The sequence below is a fragment of the Ooceraea biroi genome, chromosome 2, assembly GCF_003672135.1.
Source record: "Ooceraea biroi isolate clonal line C1 chromosome 2, Obir_v5.4, whole genome shotgun sequence".
Classification (NCBI taxonomy): Eukaryota; Metazoa; Arthropoda; class Insecta; order Hymenoptera; family Formicidae; genus Ooceraea; species Ooceraea biroi.
The window spans coordinates 14411897-14438420 of record NC_039507.1 but is presented as its reverse complement, the minus strand read 5'-3'; the positions used below and the strand labels follow the sequence as shown (position 1 = coordinate 14438420).

Genomic DNA, 26524 nt, shown 5'->3' with positions numbered 1-26524 from the left:
AAAAATTAAGATCAAATTGAAGTGTGCGCGATGCACGGGACCCCTTCGACCCACCGTTACTGAACGCGGGAAACTTCTACACAAGGATAAGATAACTACAACCCTTCGTAGCGCCGAAACTACGCCACCCTCGACATTTTGCAAGAGGAACATTCGTCTCAGAATCACCTCAGGAATCTACCATTAACCGGTGGTACGGTAGGTCTGGGACACCCTGTATATTAATATTTATATAGTAATACATATACCAGTAATATATAGTTATATATAGTTTGTATACAGGGTGGGGCAATAACTATTACCACCTTAAATATCTTCTAATTTATAAGGTCCAGAGGAAAATTTATGTAATCAAAATTATACGGTACGAAGGGGGCTAACATATGGCGATAATAATTTTTGTCCTGATGGAGGCGCTTCGAAGATATCAAGGTCACCTTCATTTTTTTTAATAGGTTCGGTATGTTTTTTTTCCATAATTTTATAGAGGAGCTTAAAACAAGTACGGAACTCATGACACATAATTATTGAACAAGATTAAATGTAAATGAAAACGATAAAAAATACATTTTTATATTAAACGAAATTTACGTTTAAAAGATGTACGAAATGACGCTTTATTAGTATGTTTTGTCGGAATGTTTTGATTTTGACATTCCTCATAAATGAGGATCAACTTGTTCTTCAAATGCATACATCGATGAAAATAAATAGTGACGTAAACTTATTTCAATGAAAACAAAGACCCTTTGAAGGCCATCTTAATAAGTTCACAGGATAAGATAAACATAAAAAGTAGTATCGATAGATAAGTCAATCGTGCAAGATGTATTCATTTGAAGAACAAGTCGACATGATGGAGAATGATCTCATTTATGGAGAATGTCAAAAAAATTCAGTGAGAGCGCAAAATTTATACGCTGAATGATATCCTAATCGCACTCAGCCTTCGCGTCGAACATTTAAAATCCTATTTATTTTCATCGATGTATCCGTTTGAAGAACAAGTTGATCCTCATTTATGAGGAATGTCAAAATCAAAACATTCCGACAAAACATACTAATAAAGCGTCATTTCGTACATCTTTTAAACGTAAATTTCGTTTAATATAAAAATGTATTTTTTATCGTTTTCATTTACATTTAATCTTGTTCAATAATTATGTGTCATGAGTTCCGTACTTGTTTTAAGCTCCTCTATAAAATTATGGAAAAAAAACATACCGAACCTATTAAAAAAAATGAAGGTGACCTTGATATCTTCGAAGCGCCTCCACCAGGACAAAAATTATTATCGCCATATGTTAGCCCCCTTCGTACCGTATAATTTTGATTACATAAATTTTCCTCTGGACCTTATAAATTAGAAGATATTTAAGGTGGTAATAGTTATTGCTCCACCCTGTATAGTTATATATAGTTTGTGAGAATTTGTACTCTATGATTGATTAATTATAAGCACGTTCATCCTGCTTCGCTCTTATTATTAATATACTTACACATAAGTTATAGAGCTATTTGTGACATTATATTATATAAATTATAATAAATTAGTTTTCTAATTTATTATAATAATAAATTACATATGTGGAATAGAAAAAATTTTTAAATAATTTGTATAATTTAATTGAATGTAAATAAAATAAAAAATTTGCTTTCTTCTTTGTTTTCATTAGACATGCAGCTTACTGGTCATTGATACTGGTCTGGCTGGATGACATACGACGAGAATTCACGTTTAAACCGAGTTTGAAGATCTATGCGGAAAGGGTACTGAAGCGCGTGGCAGAGAAGTTCAATTTGGTCTCTCCAATTTATGTCAGCGTACATGTGCGTAGAACAGACTACGTGGATTACCTTTGGCAAAAATTAAAGACGCGACCCGCCCCAGTAAGTTACTATTTATCGGCAATGGATTACTTCGCTGACAAATACAGTAACGTAGTCTTCATAGTAACAAGCGATAATATTGCTTGGTGTAAGTATAATTTACATAGCAAGCGTCATAAAATGAGTTTCATATCAGATAACAATGGCAAAGGCCCGGGCAAAGATTTGGCGGTTTTATCCGTGTGCAATCATAGCATAATAGATTATGGCACATATGGTTCGTTCGGCGCGATTTTGGCCGCCGGAGAAACCGTGGTTTACAATGTAACAGCATACTTTTCTACGCTGATTGCTGATGTTCTACCGAATTGGAGAATAATGAATTGAACGAGAATCTCTAATGCAACACTAAAACACTATATTATATCTCTAGATTTAAAGTATACATTCGTATTTTTTGTATTAGGTGTATGCAAATACCCCCCTTTATTTAATCCTTATTTCAACGCTCTGATATTATTATTTAAACTTTTAAATAAATTCTCTTCATGTAAATAAAGTTTTTTTCGCTTTTTTACGTTTTTGAAAGGTTGACATTGAAGTTTATAAAACGTCATATGTCATGATTTAACGGTAAACAGAATTTCGAAAAACAATAGTGAACGCGATGAAAAGCTACATATCTTTTCGTATTCAGCAAACCATTTTGGACCCCATCTTGAGGATCTCGAGTTTATATTCATCTTGGCTAACTTGGCACCTTCGAAATTACTACTTATTCCAATCTATGCAGAACTTTTTTCTATGCAATCTATGCATTGACATAGGAATATATGGACGGAGCCTATGCTACGAACTTAGGCAAGGGAGGTTCTGAGATTTGGGGTAAGGAGAGGCTGCTGGCAAATCGGGCGAGTTCATCTGTTCTCGACATCGCCCGAATGATACTGTACTTTAACTGCGTTCCGATATTCACTGCCAGTACTGAAAATCTATAGTATACGTGACATACACTATAGCTTTTCAGTACTGGCAATGAATATCGGAACGCAGCCTTTGTTGTACTTGTGGGATTAGACCATTTGATAAAGTTTTGTGAAGTTACCTGGGAAAAACAATTACTTAAATTAAACTTACGATGAGGTATTGTGTTGTTTCGGGATGTAGCAATCGCATTAATTCAAAAAGAAAAAATTGGCAACAACTGATGAAAGAAAATAATAATCAGAAAATTTCTTTTCATCTGTAAGGAAAACATACAGTTGTAGGTTATACACAATGTCGGTAAAAAGTTTCAGATAAAAATAATAATGAAGAATATTTATCTGGATGATTAATTATTCAGATTAGATAATTATTCTTGCGCTATGTTCCAATATTCACTAACAATACTAAAAATCTACAGTTTACATATTTATGTATATGATATATTTTATACACATTTCGACAAATTAGTTTTTAATTATGAATAAATTTATAAATAATACATATTGTAATAAAATTATATACAAATGTTTCTTGCATCATAGTAATAGAAATTAGGACTAACATTTCCTTATGCATTGTCATGTCATTATGCAAGAGTATGTGCTTTGTTAGACATCACTGACAAAACCGAACATACCCGAAGAGCCGAAGTTACACGAAGTGCCAGTGCTCTCTCCTTACCGCTAATCTCAGCTTTCCCTCGTAAAAGGCTCCGTCCATATATTCCTATGTCAATGAATCTATGCAGTATATGTACTTTCTGTGTACTTTCATAATAACTGAGACACGAAGAAACCTTTTTCGCAAACGAATTTAAAATTTACCCGAGAGATGGCAGAAAATCGTAAACAAAGGCAAATATTTTGATGACTGAATTGTATATATTATGCACCTAAAGAGCGAAAACGTGCAAGGAATGACTAAAACATTTGAATAAAACATACACCTAATACAATGGGGGCAATAAATCAGTCTTGGATATTTCTAATTAATTTGCAAGAAAAATTTATATTGAAATCTATAATTGCTTTTTATTGGTAAATTATAAAAAGTTTCAATTTAATATTTCAATTACTTTATCTATTTTAATCATATTGCAAGTGCGTGTAGCAATGTAAATAATCATTGTATATTACTTTAGATAATTTTAAGTTATTTGGAAGTGTATTTGTTTTTTAGGAAATGAACTCTCCTATCTCTTGTTATTTATCATGTAAACGTAAAAATTCAAAGATAAAGAAAAGTACAAATAGAATCTAGTAGACGCAGTTTTCGATATATATCAAGTCTGTGTCTATCAGGTTCTACTTGTCTATATAATTTTAATTCATAGATTGGAACCTGTAACTAATGAAAGTTCGTTACTATATCACATTAAATTTTATATCTAGAGACATGATAGTGTTCCGTGCCAAGTTCATGCGCAACTGAGAAACGAGAGGCGAGGCAAACTATGTATTATATATTTAGCATTCAAGGCATCTAATTAAGCATTATCTAATAAGCACCATTATCGGTCTGCTATAACGGCTAGATCAATTGATTTTATAATGGGTTCAATCGATAACTCCAAATTATTTTATATCATAATAATTTTTAATTTTTATCCTATATGTCCTAAAGGAAAAGATGTTCCGTCGTAAAAAGTGAAATTTCATAAATAATAAATTCAGAAATATTATCGCCTAATATACACTTCAAACATTTGACTTTAGAAGCGTTCGCGATATCAAATAAAGAAATAATTGATTGTGACATGCCATGCATGAAATGCATACTGTTCAATGTAAATGCACAAATTCATTAAGAAAAAATGTCATTGTACAGTGAGATGAAATGTATATTAATATTACCGACATTATGGTAATAATAATAGTAATGTCAGTTTATTCGTGTTGATAGTTCACACACACATACAATTACGGAGCAATATACAAAATACAGATTGTTAATGTTGTCAACATGCTGTATCGATAATGCCCTATGCATGTACGTTCAGAATCTGTTATGTTTAGGTATATTTTCATTTATAATATCATTCAATATTTAAATACCAACATATAATAAAAAACTTATTTAGTATATTGGTCGGTAAGGAACATATCGATACCAATAAGCCAACATTACAACGATTCGATTCATTTCATTAACTGTACACATCAGTGACTAATCAAGGTACTTCTAAAAAATAATTTCAAAAAAGGTACAAAAATCGTCAAGTACACCCGATGCTGGTTATTTAAATCTATTTTCCCATAAAAAAGTTGATGTCAAAACTTTACGCCAAATTAAAAGGTGTTTAGTGGACTTGGCAAAAGACTTGTTGCTATTACTCTCAAATGTCTCATACAGTAATACAAAAGTAATACAAGATAGCGAGAGAGAGAGGGAGAGGAAAAGAGAGAGATAGAGAGAGAGGAAGGACGGGGATAGGATAGAGAGAGGAAGAGAGAAAATAGGAAAAGAAAACAAAAAATTAAAGAATTATTTAACCAGCAAAATTAGTTACTTGTACCGATTAACATATTAGTTTGCCTAACAGCATTTTCATATTTGGTACTTTTTCATTTGATGTAAATTTCTGATATTATTTTGTAAAACACAGATTCAAATAATCCGTAATACGTAATACTTAGCTTGTTCTTTTAATCTTTTTATTGAAACTGTTATATTTTATTTTAATATTTTATGTACGTAAATACATCATTGTCGAAAAATATTTAGTGATATAAAAAAGCATGTATCATATTATTCTTTCAATTTACGCTCACAAGCTAAGAATGAATACACCTGTCAATGTACCTTTCAAAAGACTCGAGAAAGAGGTTTACAACGGAACAATGGACCACTAATATCTAAAATTAGCAGATGCTTATTTTTTCTATAATTCGAATATAACTCGATGTGACTGTATAATGACAAAAAAACCGCATAGATTGAATATTCTTTCTAAATACAGAATTTTACGTAACTATTGTTAAAGTTTGATATTTTTAAAAGGGGAATTTTTTGATGTTAGTTTATAGTCCACGTAGTTTTCTGTGATATAGTCTCTTTAAGTAACATTTAAGTTAATTGTGTTTGCATATTTAATACGTATATCATATCTTAGCAAGTATATAATGTGTAGATAAAAAGATCGTTGTATGTAACATCTGTAAATCGAAGGATGACTAGAAAGTTCGTGAGGATTTCCAAAAAGGTGTCGTTCACTTCAACCGAATATGCGTTAAGTTTCAGTACAAGTTTCTGTCAAGTATTCAGTACAATCTGTCGCTCAAAAAGGTGACATATTCTTTGAGTAAAGTAACTGCAATCGGGTAAAGTGTTTTAACAGCAGTTTCAAAGTAGAAGAAAATAATATATATTTTTCGGTGTATAAAGCTTATTTTACTACCGTAAAGGTAAAAAATTCAAGAAAAACAAATCAAAAGATATACATCGTGTATGGAAAAGTGATGTTGTTAGCCAACAATTGTGCCAGAAATGGTTTGCGAAATTTCGTGCAGGAGAATTGGATTTTGAAGATGCTGATCTTAGGTTTCTTCGATATCTGACATGTTGATTTTCTAATGATGATCCGTTGACAGATGATTCGTTGCCACTCTCTTCGTCATGACTCCCATCGCATCATCTTTGAATAGCACAAAATATTTTTCCCCATTCAAGCCGAGTTTTTCGAACGGTCTACACAGATCTGAGTGAATAAATTTGTCAGATTGAATATTCTTTGGTGGTTGTGTTTTGTGCGTCAAATGCTTTTGCTTGCCGTAGTTGCAAGCTTTGCATGTGAAGTTCATATCATCGCCAATATTCATGCTGAGTGTATTATTTTCTCTGACCATCTTTCGGATTGTGTCAATACTTACATGACCAAGCTTCTCATGAATCTCACGAAAGGATGATTCTTCAACGACGTGCGCCTAATCATTTCTCAATCAGCATTCACCACAGTCCATTATCAATCACGCCAGTCATGATCACTTGTTCATTTAGCTTCTTGATTAAAACCTTAAGTTTCTCCATATTATTTTACAGTCAGCCTCTGCACATTTCGTCAGCGAGAACAAGTTCTTGTGCAAGTCAGGTACGTACATTACCTCATACAGCTTACCATTCCACTATCGGCCGCTTGCAAAAGACGCGAACTGTTCCTCGCCATTTCATTAGAACTGCCACTTTATTTGCTGTGCCGATTCCTGGATGGTTGAAAACCTCTTCGAACATCTCAAAACAACTCCTGTCGTATGTCATGTGACAATTGGTACCACTATCTCCAAGCCATGAACTTTCAACCGAGTTAATCATGAATGCTTCAGCTATGAAACCATAATCCAACTTCGTTTCAGTTTCATGTTCTTCATATTCTTATTCTGACTTTTCTTGTTCTTCTTCGGCTCTGTGCAGTCATGCATTATGTGATCTTCCATGCCACAGTTATAACACTTGCTCGAAAACTCTCTTCGTTCTGCTTTGATCTTCTTGTTGGACTTCTTCTTGTCATTGCTTTTACTTATATCTTTGCGCGACTTGACGACTAATACCTCAAGTTCATTATCGGCCTTGTTCAGAACTTCTTCGTGTCCAGCTAGTTCATTAGCCAGATTCTCGATCATCTGCTTCGTCGGTTTCTTGCTATTCCAGACAGTAATGAAGGTACTGACTTTCTCGCAGGGAGCCCGTTCACGATCTTCGCAATAATGAAGTCATCCTCAAATTTCACTCCTACTGTTTCAAAGGAGGTCCTGATATTTGAGACATCAGTGATGTAGTCAAGTACATTCTGACCACTCTCAAGCTTACAGTTCAATAATTCGTGCTGTAACTATACCTTACGCATTCCACTTCTTCTCAAACATACCCATGATTTCAGACCAATATTCTGTTGCTGTACTGCAATTAAACAATCATTTTAACAGCAATGAATCAACCGAGTAAATGATTTTCAACATAACCTGACTATCGCGTTTTATCATTTCTTCATCTCGTTGGCCTCTGCTGGCTTCTGTTCCTTACCTTCTACAATGTTCATGAGTTCCTACGCTCTTAATAATACCGATAACGTCTTCTTTCACATTGGAAAATTATCGGCGTTAACCAACTTCTTGACTTTTACTTCTCGAAGTTTTCGGTCCGCCATCTCGGTTGACACTACGAGTCACAAATTTTCTACGGCTCTCTTACGAACTGTTCCTCTTACCCAGTTCCGTTCATTGATCGTTTCTATTATGTCTTGCTTTATATCACATTAATTACACAGCAATCATTCGTTCTGGTCTCCCGCAATTATTTCTGGTTCGTGCAATGGAAACGTGCTGGGCTCACCTATTAACCTTGTTGTTCCGACTGATTGCATTAATGCAAAACACCAATTTAATTTTGCACAACCGCACACTTAACAGTCTGTACAATCCTTACAAGTATTAAAAAGAAACACAAAATATGACCACTACTTATTAAAGAAATGACTCGACATACATACAGTAATGCCAGATTCCATGTATTTGGTAGCATGTGGTAACATTTTGTCTTACTCTCGCTCGGGCGAGTTGAGTCGAGCGAAAGTAAGACAGAATGCTACCAAATGCACGGAGGCCCGTATTCATAGTTGGATCTTATATTTAAGACCGTCTTAAGTTTATCTGCAGATACTCCATAGCCAATGAAATGATTCATACAGCATCTGCAGATAAACTTAAGACGGTCTTAAATATAAGATCTGACTATGAATACCGGCCGGAATCTGCATACATATATCCAATGATATTGTTGCGTCCGGGCGGGCTTCACTCGACACACGCTAACGCCACATGCTTACTGACACTCGCATACTCGCGGGAATAAGACTCGCGCGTACAAAGAGAACAAACTTTATTGCTACAGCAAAGCTACAACGGAATTCATAGGATAATTGGGTTCGCGACGCGTCCAGCTGCCACCATAGCTCGGCTTGGACTCTCCTTTCCTTGTTTATTTATTCATTTCCCAGCAACGCGCGTCTTCTTTCAGAGCCGCTGATCCGACGACGCTAAGCTGATTCGCAGCTGACCGGCTTCTCGCTATATCAGGTGGCTCATCCACCCAAGACACAACAATATAAATGAAATGTGTGCGTGAGTGAATAAAAAAGAAAGTCATCAAAAATACACGAACAAAAGAAACAAAAAAAGTGAGAGGCAGGTTTGCCAATCTATCGAGCAAAACATCTAAAATTTCTTACCTTCATAATACTTAACACATTTAACAAACAAACTTTCCAACGCATGTTTTTTTACAATTATTCAATTCTCTATTCTAACAGTTTTTTATCAGTAAAAATTAAGCACTTTATCAGAGTGGTATAATGTAACTACGCTAAGAGATAGTGAGAGAAGTCATCGAAAAGAATGAAGCATATTTGGTTTCGTAAAATTAATTCTTAATGCACAGTTTTGCGTTTAAAGTTGTTTAAAAAAATCCACACGGACTTTTTGGACAACCCAGTATAATGTACAATGACTTTATAACTGTGATTCTATATTATATATATATATATATATGATTGTCATCGTGCCAAATTTCTTTTTATATACATATATTGTATATGCATGCATGCATGCGCGCGCGCGTATGTGTGGATGGATAGGTGATTGTATACGCGTATATGTGCGTACACACATACGTACTTCATAATCATCTAAATATGGCATTCAAAAATCTTTTATAAAAAACGGAATTTAAAATATTTTTGCAGTATTTACGTCTTAACTTAACTTGTATTTGAATATGGCTTAACTTAATGGCACCTTACGCGCACATGCGTAATGTTTATGGGTATGTTTATGGGTATGTAAATATACATATTTACTAAATAATCTCATAAATAATATAAACTAATTACAGCTAGTTTGAACTCAGCAAAATATATAGTATTTTTATAACAACTGTCACTAACCTTTTTTCAGAAAATGTATTTCTAAAACATCACATATAGAATATATGCATATATTTAACACGTTGACTGTCCCCATAAGGAATTTTTTTTCGATCTCCCTACGTCCAACCGAGTTTTTGCAATATTTTAGTTTCACAGTAATAGAATATCATCTTTCGCTATGTAAACAAGTATCTATACGATTCTTTTGCTGTTTAATTGCATGACGTCAAATATTTTGTGACTATGATTCCCAGAGTCCAATGAGTCAAATATGATTCTGCCGTAGAAATTTAGAACACTCTAGACTTCAATTAGACGTTCACTTAATAGAAATTGCCTAGACCACAGCGTTCAAACATTAAAACATTAAAACATGATTTAATGCGTGCGTGCAAATGAATCACATATAACTCATGGACATACAGGAAAAACATGTTATGAATCATATGTGACTTATGGGACAGTCAACGTGTTAACATTATATCCATGTCCCCCAAAGTATTATATAATATTTATAAATCAATGTAATATCAATTAGTATGATGGATAAAGGGAGAAATAAGGAATGAGAAAGGGGAGAGGGGAGAGGGGAGAGAGAGGGGAGAGGGGGGAGGGAGGGAGGGAGAGAGAGAGAGAGAGGAGGGGGGAAGGAAAGGGAAGGACAAGTGAGAGGATGGGAAAAGAAGAAAGAGAAAGAGTTGGTGCTATGCTTATTAAATGAAAAATTTGAATTCCCGGATATAAATAAATAAATTATTAATGTGATAATTGCCCAGATTTTAAAAATCTGATGTCATTTTATTTCTAATTATGAAGAAAACGGAAGATAATATTCATTAATAACAGTTAATGAAACCAGCAACCATGACTAAACAAATTAATTGCATATTGTTCCCTTAAGACATGATTGAAGACACGCTGCAAGTAATTATATGTTATATGTTAAATTATGTGTTATAATCAATGTATTCAAGAACTTAATTTCGCGCGAAATATTTGATGTAATGTAGATAAAATTGTATCATATTTTTTATTGTACTCATAGTTTAACTCTAAATTTCTTAGTACAAAGTCATGTATGCAAAGATAGTTTTCAAATTATGATACTGAAAAAATATTATAAAGATTATATTATATATGTGTGTATTGTATATATTTATATTTATATTTTTTGAACCATTAAAATATTAAAAACTTATATTTTTTATTTTCTTTATTCACTTATGTATCGATATGTGCATATAAAAACATATTAACAGCGCGCGCGCGCGCGCGCACGCACGCGCACGCACGCACGCGCGCGCGCGCACACACACACACACACACACACACACACACACACACACACACACACACACACACCATAAGCATGCGCGCGCGTGCACACACGAATACACATATTATATATGCATATATTTAACGTTATACACAGTATTATATAATATTTACAAATCTGTGAACAAACAACAAATTATATCTATATAAAATATTATATAATGTTTACAAGTCTATGAATAAATAAGAAATAACAAATTATTTCTCCATTTAGTTATATTATAATAAAAAATGTTGTACATTAGTAAAACTATTATTCTATTATTATTAAACTACTACTACAATTATTATTACATAAAAAACACGAGGATATATTTTATTCGTCAGTTACAAATTTATTAATTGTATGGTGTGCCTAATTTACAATGTTTTACGAACTAAACTGATGAGAGTGTCTAACATCTATATATGGATGTGTTTTCAATGTATTTATGCTTACCAGTTGTTAAATATATACTAAAATATTGAAATAAGAAGAAAATATTAAGACAGATAATTACAATAATTTTTGCAAATATAAAATTGTAATGAAAGTGCGAATTGTATTCAATATCAGGATTCTTCATTGCCAACGGATATTTATGTCTAATAAAATGATTAGAAAGAAAGGAATAGATACGTTAAATAGTTTCTGAGACGATATAGTAATTCCTTATACAACTTTCAGGCACGAATACAATATATTTGTACATATTCTCTGTGATAATTTTATGTAATTTTTGAGAATGTAATATGTAACTTAAAAAGTATTGTTTTATAGAATAAAACTATTAAATTAAATTAAATGAAAGACTATTGTATGTATTTTGTGTGCGTGCGTGTGTGTGTATGTGTACTAATAACTTTTAGTTTTAATTACATTATGAATTTTGTTACTCTTTTCAATAAGAGATATTGCTATCAATTTTGTCTAGAGCTCCGAAATAACTCGGGAAAGGAAGAACACAACGAAGCCCTCTCGCTTGTTGTTGCAGTCAGGCTAAACGCGTGAGTCGTTCTAACTAGTGCACTCCGACGGCAGGGTCAAAGTCAATGACTAGACAGGTCTTACCTTAAGATCGGAAAGGTGGCTTGTTGATCCTTTTTAGGTCAAGGAACTGAAACCGGTGTGAACCTGGCACCTGACTTTAACGAAATGAAAATTTTCGGGCATATTTCGTTTGTACCATCGTTCGTTTCGTTTGTACCTCAACAGTTTAAAAGTTATAAGGGGTCACAAAATAGCCAGCACCCGACTAAAAGATATCCGAATTTTAATAATGCCATTCGAAAGAGCATCGTTTGTACCTTCAGGAACCATCGTTTAAATCGTTTGTACCTCAACGGAACTGGAAATACAAACTTTTAAAAATTTGAAAAAAACGTCCAAGAGGTATCTTCGTAAATTTTTGAGATATCGCAAAACGGCCAACAGCATTCGATAGAGCTCGATTAACACCCGTTTGTACCTCCGTTCAAATCGTTTGTACCTCAAAGGGACCGGAAGTATAGGCTCTTCAAAAAACGTCCAAGAGATACTTTCGCCAATTTTCGAGATATTCGAAAATGGCCAACGGCCGTCGAAAGAGCTCGGATAGCGCCTGTTTGTACCTCCGTTCAAATCGTTTGTACCTCAAAGGAACCGGAAGTACAGCATTTTCAAAGTAAAACAAATGGTTGTTCGTACCTCCGTTGTTTGTAGAGAGGTAAAAGTTATTAACCAAAAGGTTAATAACTTTTTAATAAACAACGAGCAACAGATGAAACCTTCTGCATGTTACTTGGTGGAAAATCCATACGAAACCACTAAATTAATTTTGTTAATAACTTTTTAATGAACACGAGCGCCGGCTAAAACCTTTTGAAGGTCACTCAGGAGAGTGACCGTTATAACATATGTCAAGGTCAAAGTCATCGGAGGGTGCTCCGTTAAACTATATAATTACCGACTATTGCATTCTATATGGCTAATGTCTTCTTTGTAATAACTGATTTGGGTAAATCTACCGATTAGCGAACCCACCTCCTATCACATTGTCTTTAACATATATTATAGAGGTCACCCTCCTGAGTAACATTGTGCAAGTTTTAACCGTCGGTCGTTGTTTACTAAAAAGTTATTAACAAAAGAAGTTTAATGATTTTGCACGAATTTTCAGCTCTCTACGCGAACCAAGAACATAATATTGATATATATTACAAAGGTCACCTTCCCGAATAACCTGCACTAGGTTTTAGTCGTCGATCGTTGTTTATGAAAAAGTTATTAACAAAAGAAATTTTGCAAATATAGTAGTTATTTTGAATATTGAAAGATATAAACGACGAATATGTATATAAACGAAGAAAGGAAAGTCATTTAATGCAGTGAATTGTTAATATATAGAATAGTTTCTTTTAATATAAGTACAAAGTATTCTTCACTTTAACCAAAAGCATAAACAGTTAAATACAAAGTATTCTCTGCTTTAACCTAACCTAACCTAATCTAACCTGGTTAGGTTATATTTTCCGAAACTGGAGCCTCGGACAGCTCGTTTTCAACCCGCTTCGCGGGAGGGCGGGGGGCAGGGACTTCGCCCCCCCCCCTGCCGGAATCCGTATCGTATACCAGGTGATCAAAATCTGTACGGTAAAATCTGTTACACTGGTTCTGGCGGGGGGCGGGGGGCGAAGCCCCTGCCCCCCGCCCTCCCGCGAAGCGGGCTGAAACCGAGCGTATGTGTCCAGGGCTCCAGTTTCGGAAAATATAACCTTTTGCTTGTCGTGGGCGGCTGAAAATTCGTGCAAAATCATTAAACTTCTTTTGTTAATAACTTTTTAGTAAACAATGACCGACGGCTGAAACCTTTTGAAGGTCACTCAGGAGGGTGACCTCTATAATATATGTCAAGGACAAGGTGATAGGAGGTGGGTTCGCTAATCGGTAGATTTACCCTGATTTGTATTAGAGGGATTTGTTTCCTGTAAATTCTTGGTTTAAATAAAAATAAATAAAACAAATGATTTATATTAAGTCTCGTTACATTTCCTGAAGCAATGTGAATATGTTATATTTGCACACTACACGCCCAGAAGTAAAGATCTAGGTTTCTGTATTTTACACATTGCAGCTATTGTAATTCACTTTGATTTAATCTTGCTTAATTGTGATGTTTACTATGGTACTAAAAAGAGATTTTGCACGTTAAGTCTGAAAATACAGTTTGGAAACTTCTTACTTATAGACATATTACGATGCCATACACACGTATGTTATTATTGCTATATAGGATGTCCCAGACCTACCGTATAAGCCGTGAATGGTAGGTTCCTGAGTTCATTTGGAGACGAAAATTCTAATGCCAAAATGTCGAGGGTGTTATAGTTTTTAAACGGGAAAGGTTTAACCCTTTAAGGCACGCATTTTTCAGAAAATCCGAATCACATGAAAATTTATATACGGGGGTTTCTGGGATCGCTGATTACGAATCCGTTATCAGATTTTCAAAATTCAAGATGGCGGATTCAAGATGGTGGCCAAAAAAGAGAAAACTTCGACAATCTTGACAAGGATTTGTACCAGGGGATTATCGAGGTCGCTGGTTACGAATTCGTCTTCAGATTGTAGAGATTCGAGATGTCAGATTGAAGATACTTGAAGAAAATTCGTGAGATCGTGGTCAAGCCAGAGAGAATCATGGCATAGGAATATTTGAGGGTGTTGAATACGGATCTGTATTCAGATACTTGAAATTCAAGATAGGACGTTGATCTCAGCAGCTCATGTGATTGTTCTTGGCGTTACCCAGAGCTAACGGCGGGGACGTGACAAGTTCTAGCTCCATTTTTTAATTTTTTTGTATTTTTGCAATATGTTTTTGTTTTTTTGTCATTTTTAATTATATTTATTGTTTTTTGTATTTTTCGGGTATTTTCATTGTTTTTTTCTGCTTTCAATATTTTTTCTCTTCTTTTTTTCAAATTTCATCATATGATTGAATCTTTCATACAAGTTTGTTCATTTATGATATGAAAGAAAGCAGTTCTGTTTCAATGTTAGGCATAGGAGAACATTGCATTCCTTGCAAATCCAGTTAGACCTGCACTGTTTTTCCTTCGTACTACACTGAGCACATCGCCTTCGGTCATTAGTATGGACGGGCATGTGGGAAGATTGACTTCGCCTCTTTTCCAAGGATACTTGCGGCTTATGAGTGTTTGTGTCCACACTTCTACGTTTCCTACCTTTTTCGCGGGTAAATTTTCGCCAATCAACTCATTCACCAATGCTAGACGGAACTGCTTTAGGCTTAGAGATGGTTTGAGACCTTTTGTTTTAAATAAAATTAATGAATTCACAACAACATCTAGAAAGTGCCAAAATATTCTGAACCACCACTTCCTGGATCTTCGATCAATCTTATAGGTGGATAGTGTACGATCAGCTTGATCTACATATCCCATATGACTGTTATAATCTGCGCACATAACAGGGCTTTCAACAGATAACAGAGATCCATCCTTTTGTCTGCGCTCCACGGTTGTTTGTTCAGAAGGATCATGGTAGTTTGATAGAAAATGGAAAACTCTCTTATCCATCCATTTGATCCATCGAAGATCTGTGCTCGAAGTCTGAGACTCAAAATCTCCTACCTTCATGCTCTTATCTGGTTCCTGACTCTTAGTGTTGTATCGTGGGTTACTGTAGTGAAACACTGAACATATGGCACTTACAAATAAACTGCTTTATTACTTTTGACTGTATAACGATTAGATATATGCGTGTGAATTTGGTTGTAGCTTGAACACACGCTCGAGAACTCACGGTCCAATTCGCGCCATAAAACAAAAGCCGGCCCGCGTTGCTGTGCAAACCATAAACTTCTTCAATCTCAAATCGCGGGAATTATAAAATATGTATCACATTATAACACTTAGGTAGTCCAGATCGATTCGAGCGAACTGTATCACACGCAAAAATTTGATCTTTTTTCAAAGATAATAGCTCAACACTGGTGAAAACATTATCAAAATATACATGATGATTTCCCCCAACTAGCTCACGTGTTAGATCTTTCACCACTCTTGAACCCAACTGTTTCTTACCAGAATCAGTCTTGCCAGTATAAAGCTGGAACTCACACACGTATCCAGATTCGTCGGGTCGAGTCCAGGATTTATACCCTCTTTTCACGGGTTTAGCAGGCATGTACTGTTTCATGCTGCTTCGCCCTTTGAATTTGATCATTGTTTCGTCAATTGACTGGTATTTTCCTGGCCTCCAACAACTTTTGAACGTTCGTGAGAGCTCATCTAAAAGGGGCCTCAATTTATATAACTTATCATAGTTCTGATCCCCTTTTTTTGGTTCAGCTGATTGATCACTTAGATGCAGGTGACTAAGTAGAAACCCGAATCTATTTACTGGCATCAAAGGAGCGATGAAAGAGTCGTGTAGTTGTGGATTATTACACCAGTAATCGCGATAGTACGGTAACTTTTTCACACCCATCAGAATATTGATGCCTAAGAAGATCAGAACCTCTTCTCTTGTAACAGGATCTTATCGACTCTGTTTCTGTTCCGCGTACAGATTCGTTTGTTCTACAATATGATCCACAAGGTGAGGGGGAAATAAGCAAGAGAATATATCCATTGGTGATTCGGCATTTTCAGGAATATTGGGTCCAAATTCTTTTGTAAATGGAGCATCTTATCTAGGCAAACTCACTGACTGCCAAACATTATCTTTTTCTATAGACAATGTGGGAGTATCCTCCTCTAGCGCTTCTTCATGGATTTAATCATTATTGATAAGTGAGTTTACGAGTGGTCTCTCATTTGCACTAGCATCTCCCTCATCATCAGAATCACAGAGACCATCTACAGATTCCGAATCACTTGGGATATCAAGTGGTTCTGCTCTTTTCTTTCTCATTTTTATGTACTGAAGGGAACCTCACAGACAATGGAAACAATATAATAAAATCAGAGGAGTGACAGGTGTAGAATATTTAGACGAACAAGATGTAAGCAATATCAATGATGACAAAAGTGATATTGAAATAAGATGTAATCAAGAAATAAAGAATATAAACTGATAGTGATATCCGTAGTCGATGTCCTCGAAAACTAATAAGAGCGCGATTTTTACTTATTATATGAGACACATCCGGTATATCATTCCTAATCAGTCGTTTTCAAAAACAAACTTTTAATGTTCTACGAGACTTCGAATTGAGCGATATTGGAAACTAAACACTGCGTAAATCATTATCACTTCATCCCAATCGATCACTCCAAAAATTGACTGAAATGTTGACGTAAAAATCGTGATCAATCATGCGGGAAATCAATCAATGCAGGATCTTAGCTCATTTCATTATAATAATTCGATCCACAAGTTTGGGAGTTTATCTTTGGATTTCGACCTTGGATTCACGATCAGTAAACAAAACGATAGAGAACAACCGATTAGATATCAGCCGATCATATAGGGATTCTATAATTCGTGATTTTGAAAATCGACATTCACAATTTCCAGTTCAAAGTCGTCATTTTTCACCTCAGATTTGTAGTCGAAAACCTGAAATACTAACCGGAAGACAATGCCAGGTAAATATATTAGAATTCCATGATCCGCTAACTTGAATCTGCAATCTTGGATAATGAGTTTTGGACCTCGGATTCATAATCAGCGACCTTGAAAGCTAACTAAAGTACAATTTCAGCTAATCATATAAAAATTTTATGATCCGCCATCTTGGAAACTGTATTTTGGAATTTGGACCTCAGATTCGTAATCAGCGACCCAAAAAACCCCCAAATCTTGATTTTGAGCAAAACATTCACTCATAGTCTGTGGAAAATGAATTTTCTGTAAAAATGTGTATTTTTCACACTTTGTTTATTTATAATAAATGGACAACTTATGCAAAACACTTTTCAACCTTTCATGTATCTTCCCGTATCATATAAGAAGCTAAAAAACGCAAAAAACCCGACAAGACTTCCTCAAATATGAAATATTTCATGAAAATGTGAGAATAAATAGGTGGTACGTATACGTACCACTATGCCTCAAAGGGTTAAAGTTTACCAATAAGCTTGTCAAAATTTCGCGCGCTCAGGGACATCGCATATCAAAAGGACGCTTCCACATCACTTCATTCAACTCGATAGAAACATGTTAATGTGTCCTAGTGTTAACTCGAAATTATTATTCACTTTATTTCTTTGTACATTGTTCACAAAACCGACGAATATCAGGATGACAATAGTTTTTAAATTATTATACGGAAATGCAATGCGCGTCGAACTTTCAAAGCATTCGTGCGAAGCGTGCAACGAATGACGTTTCTTCTGTGATGAGAGAAAATCAATACGATCGGTATGAAGTTTTCTGCATGGTTTTCTGCATAAAATGTCGTTAAAGAAAAAAATTGATAAGAAAATATTAACAGTATTTTTCATTAATTTATTAATTTATTTAGAAGAACAAGTATTGTACTGCGCTTGAGTACATCATTATACAGAACGATTCGTACAGAATGTAAAAAGATCAATTACAACGTAATTTTGCGATTGTTGCATCGCGCGCGAGAAACAGGATTTCTAACGTCCAACAGACGAATCGGTGCCGTCGTTGAACGTTGCGCTCGTACCCTCTAAAGTTTTAGGAGTGAAAATCCGGCCGATTTTCACTCTAATCATGGAGTTACTGACCAGTTCACTCCTATGGAGTAAATATTCACTCCAATAGAGTGACTTCATTCATTTTAAGATAAAAAGTGAAGAGTGTCACTCTTATTTTTAAAGTGAAGACATAAGCTCTCCAAACTTCGCTCTGTTTAGAGTGAAATTGCCTTCCCATTTCCTGGTTCTGCTTGGCGTGCGCGGGTCGCATTAAAACGTACGTCTTACCTATACTAAAGCTCCCTAATACACGTGTACCGAACTACACGTATAATTCGTGTATTTAACTTTTCTTTGTTTTAACCCGTGTTTTAATCTATACACGTGTACCCACGGGTGTGTATATACGAGGACACGTGTATACGTGTACACGTGTCCTCGTATACGTGAATCGTGTATTGCCAAACCCAACTTTTGCGATGTTTCATATTTATTGTGAATGTAACACAGGTTATTTACGTCTGACTGAAAACTCACCGATGTGAACCTGGCAACCGATGTGTCACTTCACATACACGATTCACGTATACGAGGACACGTGTACACGTATACACGTGTCCTCGTATATACACGGGTACACGTGTACACGTGAATGAAGATTTCTAAATCCATGTACACGAGTTACGTGTACACGTGAATATTAAAACACGTAAACAATCGAGAGCTCTAACCTATACGTATAATTTGTGTAAACTCTATCTGTAAATTATTTGTATTGAGTGAGTAATGAAAAGGGATATTTATAATCACTTTGCTAATGTGCAAAACTGTAAATGTATTTGTTTAAAAATTACCAAATACAAAGATTTAAAAGTCATTAGTGAAAATACTCAAGGCAGTACAAATTTAAAAGAAAACATGTCCAATGTGTAAGAAATACGATTGTAAGTACGTCATGTTGACACACGTACACGACAATAGGCAGCACTTGCTGGATACCTTTGTCCAAGTAGCCGAAATACTTTACGCGAGGGCGCGTTGTCAGCGAGCGCTTGGGACGAGCTAGTCGTGGAAGTCGGAGCGAGCAGTCTGAGATCGATAATCAAATGAATAGGTAGTGCGAGAATCCATAACGAGCGAATCATCCTTTGTCTGTATCAAGTTCGGTATTAAATATAAGATATTGTTGGTGTCGCTAAATCACGAGTATTCTGACTGTTCTCCATTCAAGCTCCCGATCCAAATCTACTCCAATAAGAAGAGATAATTTATAAGCATAATAACGGCTTATAGAGATAAAAAGAGAAAAAAAAGAAGAATATTACAAATGCGACCCGGGCACGCCAAGTAGTTATTTCAAATTACAAATCCTCAAACTGAATTGCTTCTAGGTACTTGGCTAGTTAACTATGGATTGCATCATATTTAGTTTTGCTTTTTTATGTACTTGGCGTATTTGTTTACCTTTGTAAGGTTTTTTTTAGAGGGATATAGTTATCTGGAAAGGAAAGGAGAGCAGTAGTTGAAAGAGATAGAAAAGGAAAGAAGGATTTGGATGAAGAGGAGGAAAGAAGAAGAAGAAGAAGTCATGCAACGATGATAAATTATATTACATAATTTCATAATTTTATAATAAATATACATTTTACACATACATATAAATATACAATGTATATTTTCATAATAAATATACATATAATTCGTTTTTACATATGCAATTATAAGGAAAACATTCTGTAAAATTTGTTTGAATAATTTTTTTAAGAAAAATTAACATATATAAAATTAATCTTATATTTACCTGCAACATCTAAGATTAACCAATTGCCTACTTAATTTCAATCTTCTTTGACAAAAATATGTCTTTTTTCAATTAGAGTGAAACTTTCCATATATTAGATTGTTGCAGATGAAATGACCGTTTTTCATAATTCAAATTCAAGTTCATTTCCCGGTTGAATAGTTCAACTTTTGTCATGCAGCTATCGTTGCATGTGTGATATATTGAAAATATATGCCTCACACGTAAATTCGTACACATAATCTTACATTGTTTATATCGTTGAAAATCGCTGTTTCTGTGACATGGAAAGTAAGGAAATGCGGATATAATATTCTTGTACGAATTCAAACTTAGCCATAGTACGGCCAAGGCAGCGCGAAATATAAACACTGCTTTTAGAGAAGATTTTGTAAGTGATCGAACCATCAGACGTTGGTTCGAAAAGTTTCGGTCTGGTAATACAAACCTCGACAATTTGCCTCGCGGCCATGCACCATTAGTGGTTGATGATAATGTTTTGAAAGATATGGTTGAAGCAGACTCGCATTTATCAGTTCGAGATGTTGCATCAGCGTTCACTATTCGACTGTTTTCCGACATCTATAATAAAAGCCATGGGGAAAGTGAAAAAGCTTGACAAGTGGGTACCACATAAACTGACTGAGAGAGACAAGTTTCGTCGCATGGAAATCAGCTCTTCTTTGCTTTCCCGACACAATAATGAAGAAATATTGAATCGAATAGTAACGTGATGAAAAATAAATCCTTTATGATAATCGTCGACGTTCTTCAGTGGTTAGATGCAGATCAAGCTCTGAAACACATACCAAAACCAAGCTTTCATCCACGTAGTCCAGGTTTTGGTATCTGTATAGTGGTCTGCTAAGGGTATTGTGCATTTTTCATTTCTGAAAAAGAGTAAAACTATAAATGCTAACAAATACTGCCAAGAAATTGACGTTGTGAATATCTTGTGATGGAAACATTGCGCACTGAACAGTAGACGTTAAGTAAATAGACGCGGTATGTTATTACTCCATGATAATGCTAGACCGCATGTTGCAAAACAAACTGTAAAAAAATTAACAGATTACAAATGCGAAATTCTCCTTCACCCTCCTTATTCTCCTGATCTTTCTCCAACAGATTACCATTTGTTTAAGCACCTGGATACCTTTGTAAAGTGAAAAAAGTATTTCAAACGAAATAAAAGAAAGTGACGTTGAAAAGTGCATTTAACGAATTTCTTGCATTTCGCTCTTCAAATTTCTACGTGAAAGGCATTGATACGCTTGTATCATGTTGGAAAAAGTATATTGAAATAGATGGAGACTATTTGGATTGACAAGATATATATAAAGTGTGTGTAATAAAAGTTTAAATTCAAAATTCAAAAACGGCCATTTCATCTGCAACAACCTAATAATTTATCCTAATTTTTTAAAATAAATACCAAACTGAATTAAGGTTAATAATGTGCTTCCATGTTATTTCCACAGACTTCTGATTGTTTCTGTAGCTTGTAGTACTTAATGCGCATGTGTGAGTTTTAACTGGTATGATTTGAGCAACACTCTGCAAACGCTTGGTTTTCGAATGGATTAACGAGTAACGCACTAGAATTTTCGAATAATGATTCGAGTGATAATCAAACTAAGGCGATGTATCGAACGCAGCCCTGTATATACGATGTGTTGTGTTTTTGTATAAAAGAAATAATTTTCCTTATTTTACATATATATGAGTATTTATGACATATAAGAATAATATAAAGAACTATTAAGTTTAACAAAAGTTCGTAGTATTGTTTGTTTTAATCAAATTCCAAGAATTAACTAAATTTATTAATGATTAATGTAAACAGATGTTTAATAACTTTCGTCAAATTTTTTTTAATTTTAAGATGAAGAAAATAGCGTTGGACATGAACAGACTAACGAACATATTTCATTGGAAAGGCCGAAAAAATATGTTCACTCGAAAGGTCGAAAAAATATGTTCACTCGGAGAGTTAATTCTTAGAATTGGTAAATATATACAATAACGGACCCAGCCTCAATGACCTTAACCTTGACATATATTGTAGAGGTCACCTCCCTGAGTAACCTTCAAGAGGTTTTAGCCGTCGCTCGTTGTTTATTAAAAAGTTATTAACAAAAGAAGTTTAATAATTTTGCACGAATTTTCAGCTGTCCACGCGAAGCAAGGACTTGAGTTTGACATATTGTTATTTCCGGGTTGGCCACCCGGCATAACGAAGAGTCGGTCAGTTGCCGATCAGCTGAGCGTCATCGGATCGGCCGTCGGAAGAAGACGCGCGTTGCCAAGGAAAACAACAAAAAAGAGACAGAATCGGAATGTCGTTTCATTTCGTGTGCGAGTGTCTCCGCGGGTGAGTGCGAGCGAGCGCGAGTGCGAGCGTGCGTGTCGAGCGGAATCCGCCGCCCGGACGTAACACTTTTATAAAAGAACGATAGAAATTTATTATAATGAGAGCGGAATGCGATACACGTCCGTCGATGTCAAAGTCACTTCCGATTCTGTCTCTTTCTTGTTGTTTTCCTTGGCAACGCGCGTCTTCTTCCGATGGCCGATCCGATGACGCTCAGCTGATCGGCAACTGACCGGCTCTTCGTTATGCCGGGTGGCCAACCCGGACATAACACTATCCCCCCGCTTCACAAGATTGTCGTCCCGACAATCCCTGGAATAGGGGCGTCAACCTCGGGGCTCCGTTCCTTGCACTACCCCCGGGCTCCTGCCCGAGGTTACCGTGCACGGGCCTCCCCTCGGTCTCTTCACTCCTTCGCCCGCTTCCTGCACTACTCCTGGGCTCCTACCCGAGGTTACCGTGCGCGGGCCCTCCTCTTGCCGGTCCCTTCGCCGTTCCCGGCGTCGCTCCTCTCCCGCTTCCTGCACTACCCCCGGGCTTCTGCCCGAGGCTACCGTGCGCAGACTCCTCTCCGTCGGCTCCCTTGCTGGTGTCTTCTCTTCACTCTTCCTTCGTCACCTCCTTCTTCGGACTCGGGTGGGGGAGACTTCCGGGGACCCTTCCGTCCTCCGAAGAGGACCCCCAAGTCCCTGCCCCGGCATTCGCCCTCCGCCTCGCGGGAAAACCCCGGTCAAAAACTGCGAGGGGGGCAGCCTCCTTGTCGAGTCGGATTAGCGATCCCGTCCGTCGCGAGTTCTTCCCCAGCGGACCTTAAACGCGACACAGACACAAAACACAATACACAGCACACGTAATACGCACCGAACAAGGATAAATCCACATTAAATTTCACCGCGACCTCATCCGTCCGCTGTCTCGAGTTAACGGAACGACCGATACTTAAATAAAAGAAATACATTACGCGGCACGCGAAGAACAGAACGATCAGCCGACTATACACGATAATGATCCGAAATTCGCTGTCACCCACGTTCGCAGCCCTACCCACGCTCGCGATCGCGATCGTATCCGAATTCTCTGCGGCGGAAGAAACAAAGTTATTGGAGGGACTTAGCTGAAACGCCGCTTCCTCCGTCGCCGGTCCTCGACTCGTTTCCACGGCGGTGCGTTGCGAGACCTCGTTCCGTTCCAGTGGCCGTGCCTCCATCACGTTCCCACAGCGGCAGCATCTGCCCGCGGATCCTCCTCGGAGAGTGCACCGTGATCGTCACTCGTTGCTTCCTCAGATCCGTTATCGTCGTCGTACGTCGCTCGTCGATCCAATCCCGGACGAGCCCCCAAAATGTTACGTGTCCGGGCGGACTTCGCTCACCTCACACTCACGCCGCGTACTCACAGTCACTCGCGCGCTCGCGAAAATAACTCTCGCATATTTTAATAAAATAGAAACTTTATTCTATGACGTCGATTATACAATTCGTGCGTATTGTCAGAGCGGCTCGCGACACGTCCAGCTGGGATCACAGCTGAGCTTCAACTCGTTGTTCCCATCTTGTTTATCCGTTGCCGCGGAGATGTTGATTCGCACGTCACTCGCGTCTTCTTTCCAGCTGACTCTCAGCTGCACGCCCAGCTCCGTTACACCGGGTGGCCAACCCGGATGTAACAATATATTAAAAAGGTCACCTTCCTGAATAACCCGCACTAGGTTTCACCCTTCGCTCGTTGTTTGTTAAAAAGTTATTAACAAAAATGTTTAATGAATAAAGCATAATTTTACGATACCATATACGTTTACGAAAGAGTATATTTGATGGAATTTTAGCTTTAAATCAGAAATAGGTTTGGGTTAGGTTAGGTTAGGTTAGGTTAAGTTAAAGCAGAGAATATTTTGTATTTAACTGTTTGTGCTTTTGGTTAAAGTGAAGAATACTTTGTACTTATATTAAGGGGGGATTCTCATGTAAAGAGCCAAAAAGAAGCAGATTTTTCGGAATTTTTTTTCAAGAACGTATTTAGTCAAAGGATCTCAAACTTTAATAGTACATCAATACATGTAAAGAGAATATAAAAATATTTTTTTGGTTAAAAAAAACATATATATAGATATAGGTATGGACGCCGCCTTCAGCGGCTTCGGCGTCGCAGGCGTCAAACGGTGTGCAGTCTAGCATCCGCTGTAAAGGTCTGAAACAGAATATTCAACAATATTTATTAATTATAGATCATTACGCATCGTTTGAACCTCATGAAGCAAGAAAAAAAACCAAATTGAAAAGAATGGCGACATTTGAAAAAAATGCTGTTTTTTCATTAAAATTTTCATTGTTATTGTGAAATAAACATTATTTACTTTAAAAAGTTTTGTTGCTTTTGAGGTTCATACAATGAACAATATAATTGTCTACATGTAGAGCCCCGAAAGAGCCCAATCGGTCTAATATTTTTTTAGTTATCCTGCACACCAGTTTGAAAAAAGTGATTTCGAGAAAAACGCGTTTAAAGTTTTCGGTTATAAAAAGTAATGCTTTTCAATACTTACAGTCCTAATCGGCGATTCCAGGACCATATAGTAGGCCTTCTGCATCCTCGTATAATTGCTGCTGTTGTAAATTCAGTTCTTTGCGAGCAGTTCGAGCTTCTTTCGAGCTACTGAGGCTTCGTCACTCCTGTTGCCGTATTCGCGCGGCGTCATACGAGTCTGCATACTCCTTACAATGGGTACCGATCTTTAGTTCTAATGTGTCCATAATTTTTAAAACGGCGAAATAGCCTTCGTTGAATAATCCTGCAGCAATATATGCGGCTATTTCCACTGTTCGGATGCCACAATATAAATATTTCGGAGCCAAACGCCAAACACACGAATTGAAGCTCTCGTAAAAATTTCCTGCCTCAGCTATACAAGTACGCGAAGGTATATCACAACAAAAGAAAACCATTAGACGTATACCTGCGAAGCTGTTTGTTATGTACGAGTGTATGAGTGAGGACAGACGAGACGTGTGTCTCCGCTCCGAGCGCTCCCAGCTACCTACTCAACGCGCGGTCGAAAACTCGACTATAACTATACGTAGAGGTCGAATATCGATTTGTAACTTTAGGAACATATTTTCCACATGTATTAGAGTTGATTTAAGCAAAAAAAATTTTTTGACTCGTTACATGAGAATCCCCCCTTAAAAGAAACTATTCTATATATTAACAATTCACTGCTTTAAATGACTTTCCTTTCTTCGTTTATATACATATTCGTCGTTTATATCTTTCAATATTCAAAATAACTACTATATTTTCGAAATTTCTTTTGTTAATAAACAACGATCTTTTTTTCATAAACAACGATCGACGACTAAAACCTAGTGCGGGTTATTCGGGAAGGTGACCTTTGTAATATATGTCAATATCATGTTCTTGCTTCGCGTGGACAGCTAAAAATTCGTGCGAAATCATTAAACCTTTTTTGTTAATAACTTTTTAATAAACAACGAGCGACGGCTAAAACCTTTTGAAGGTCGCTCAAGAGGGTGACTTCTATAATATATGTCACGGTCAAGGTCATCGGGGCTGGGTCCGTTATTGTATATATTTACCGAATAAAATCAATTAAACAATTAAAAACCGATTGCGAAAAATATCACCCCAGCCAGGGTTCGAACCTGGAACTTCCTACATACCGGGCAGG

At 36.3% G+C, this 26524-nt stretch overlaps 2 protein-coding genes and 1 long non-coding RNA gene across 5 annotated transcripts in view; 1 reads left to right on the top strand and 2 right to left on the bottom strand.

Annotated features, from left to right (window-relative positions):
- Positions 1-26524, top strand: part of LOC105284978 (galactoside 2-alpha-L-fucosyltransferase 1) — a 67334-nt gene that overhangs the window by 24696 nt on the left and 16114 nt on the right. For 2 of the 3 annotated variants that reach the window (XM_026975620.1, XM_026975619.1), the window contains exon 3: positions 1677-1890. In XM_026975620.1, the coding sequence (XP_026831421.1) occupies positions 1677-1890 (214 nt within the window). Of the gene's footprint in view, positions 1-1676; positions 8975-26524 lie in introns of those variants that run through there. The other variant, XM_011348874.3, reaches the window with a different exon arrangement.
- On the bottom strand, positions 14942-20033 carry LOC113563675 (piggyBac transposable element-derived protein 4-like). Its single transcript, XM_026975623.1, has one exon. The coding sequence runs from the start codon at positions 15686-15688 to the stop codon at positions 15086-15088; it is 603 nt and encodes a 200-aa protein (XP_026831424.1). The 5' UTR covers positions 15689-20033; the 3' UTR covers positions 14942-15085.
- Positions 24842-26056, bottom strand: LOC105285287. Its single transcript, XR_895042.3, has 2 exons — positions 25382-26056; positions 24842-25026 (listed from the first exon to the last, which is right to left on the bottom strand). It is a non-coding gene; the product is annotated as an uncharacterized LOC105285287 (long non-coding RNA).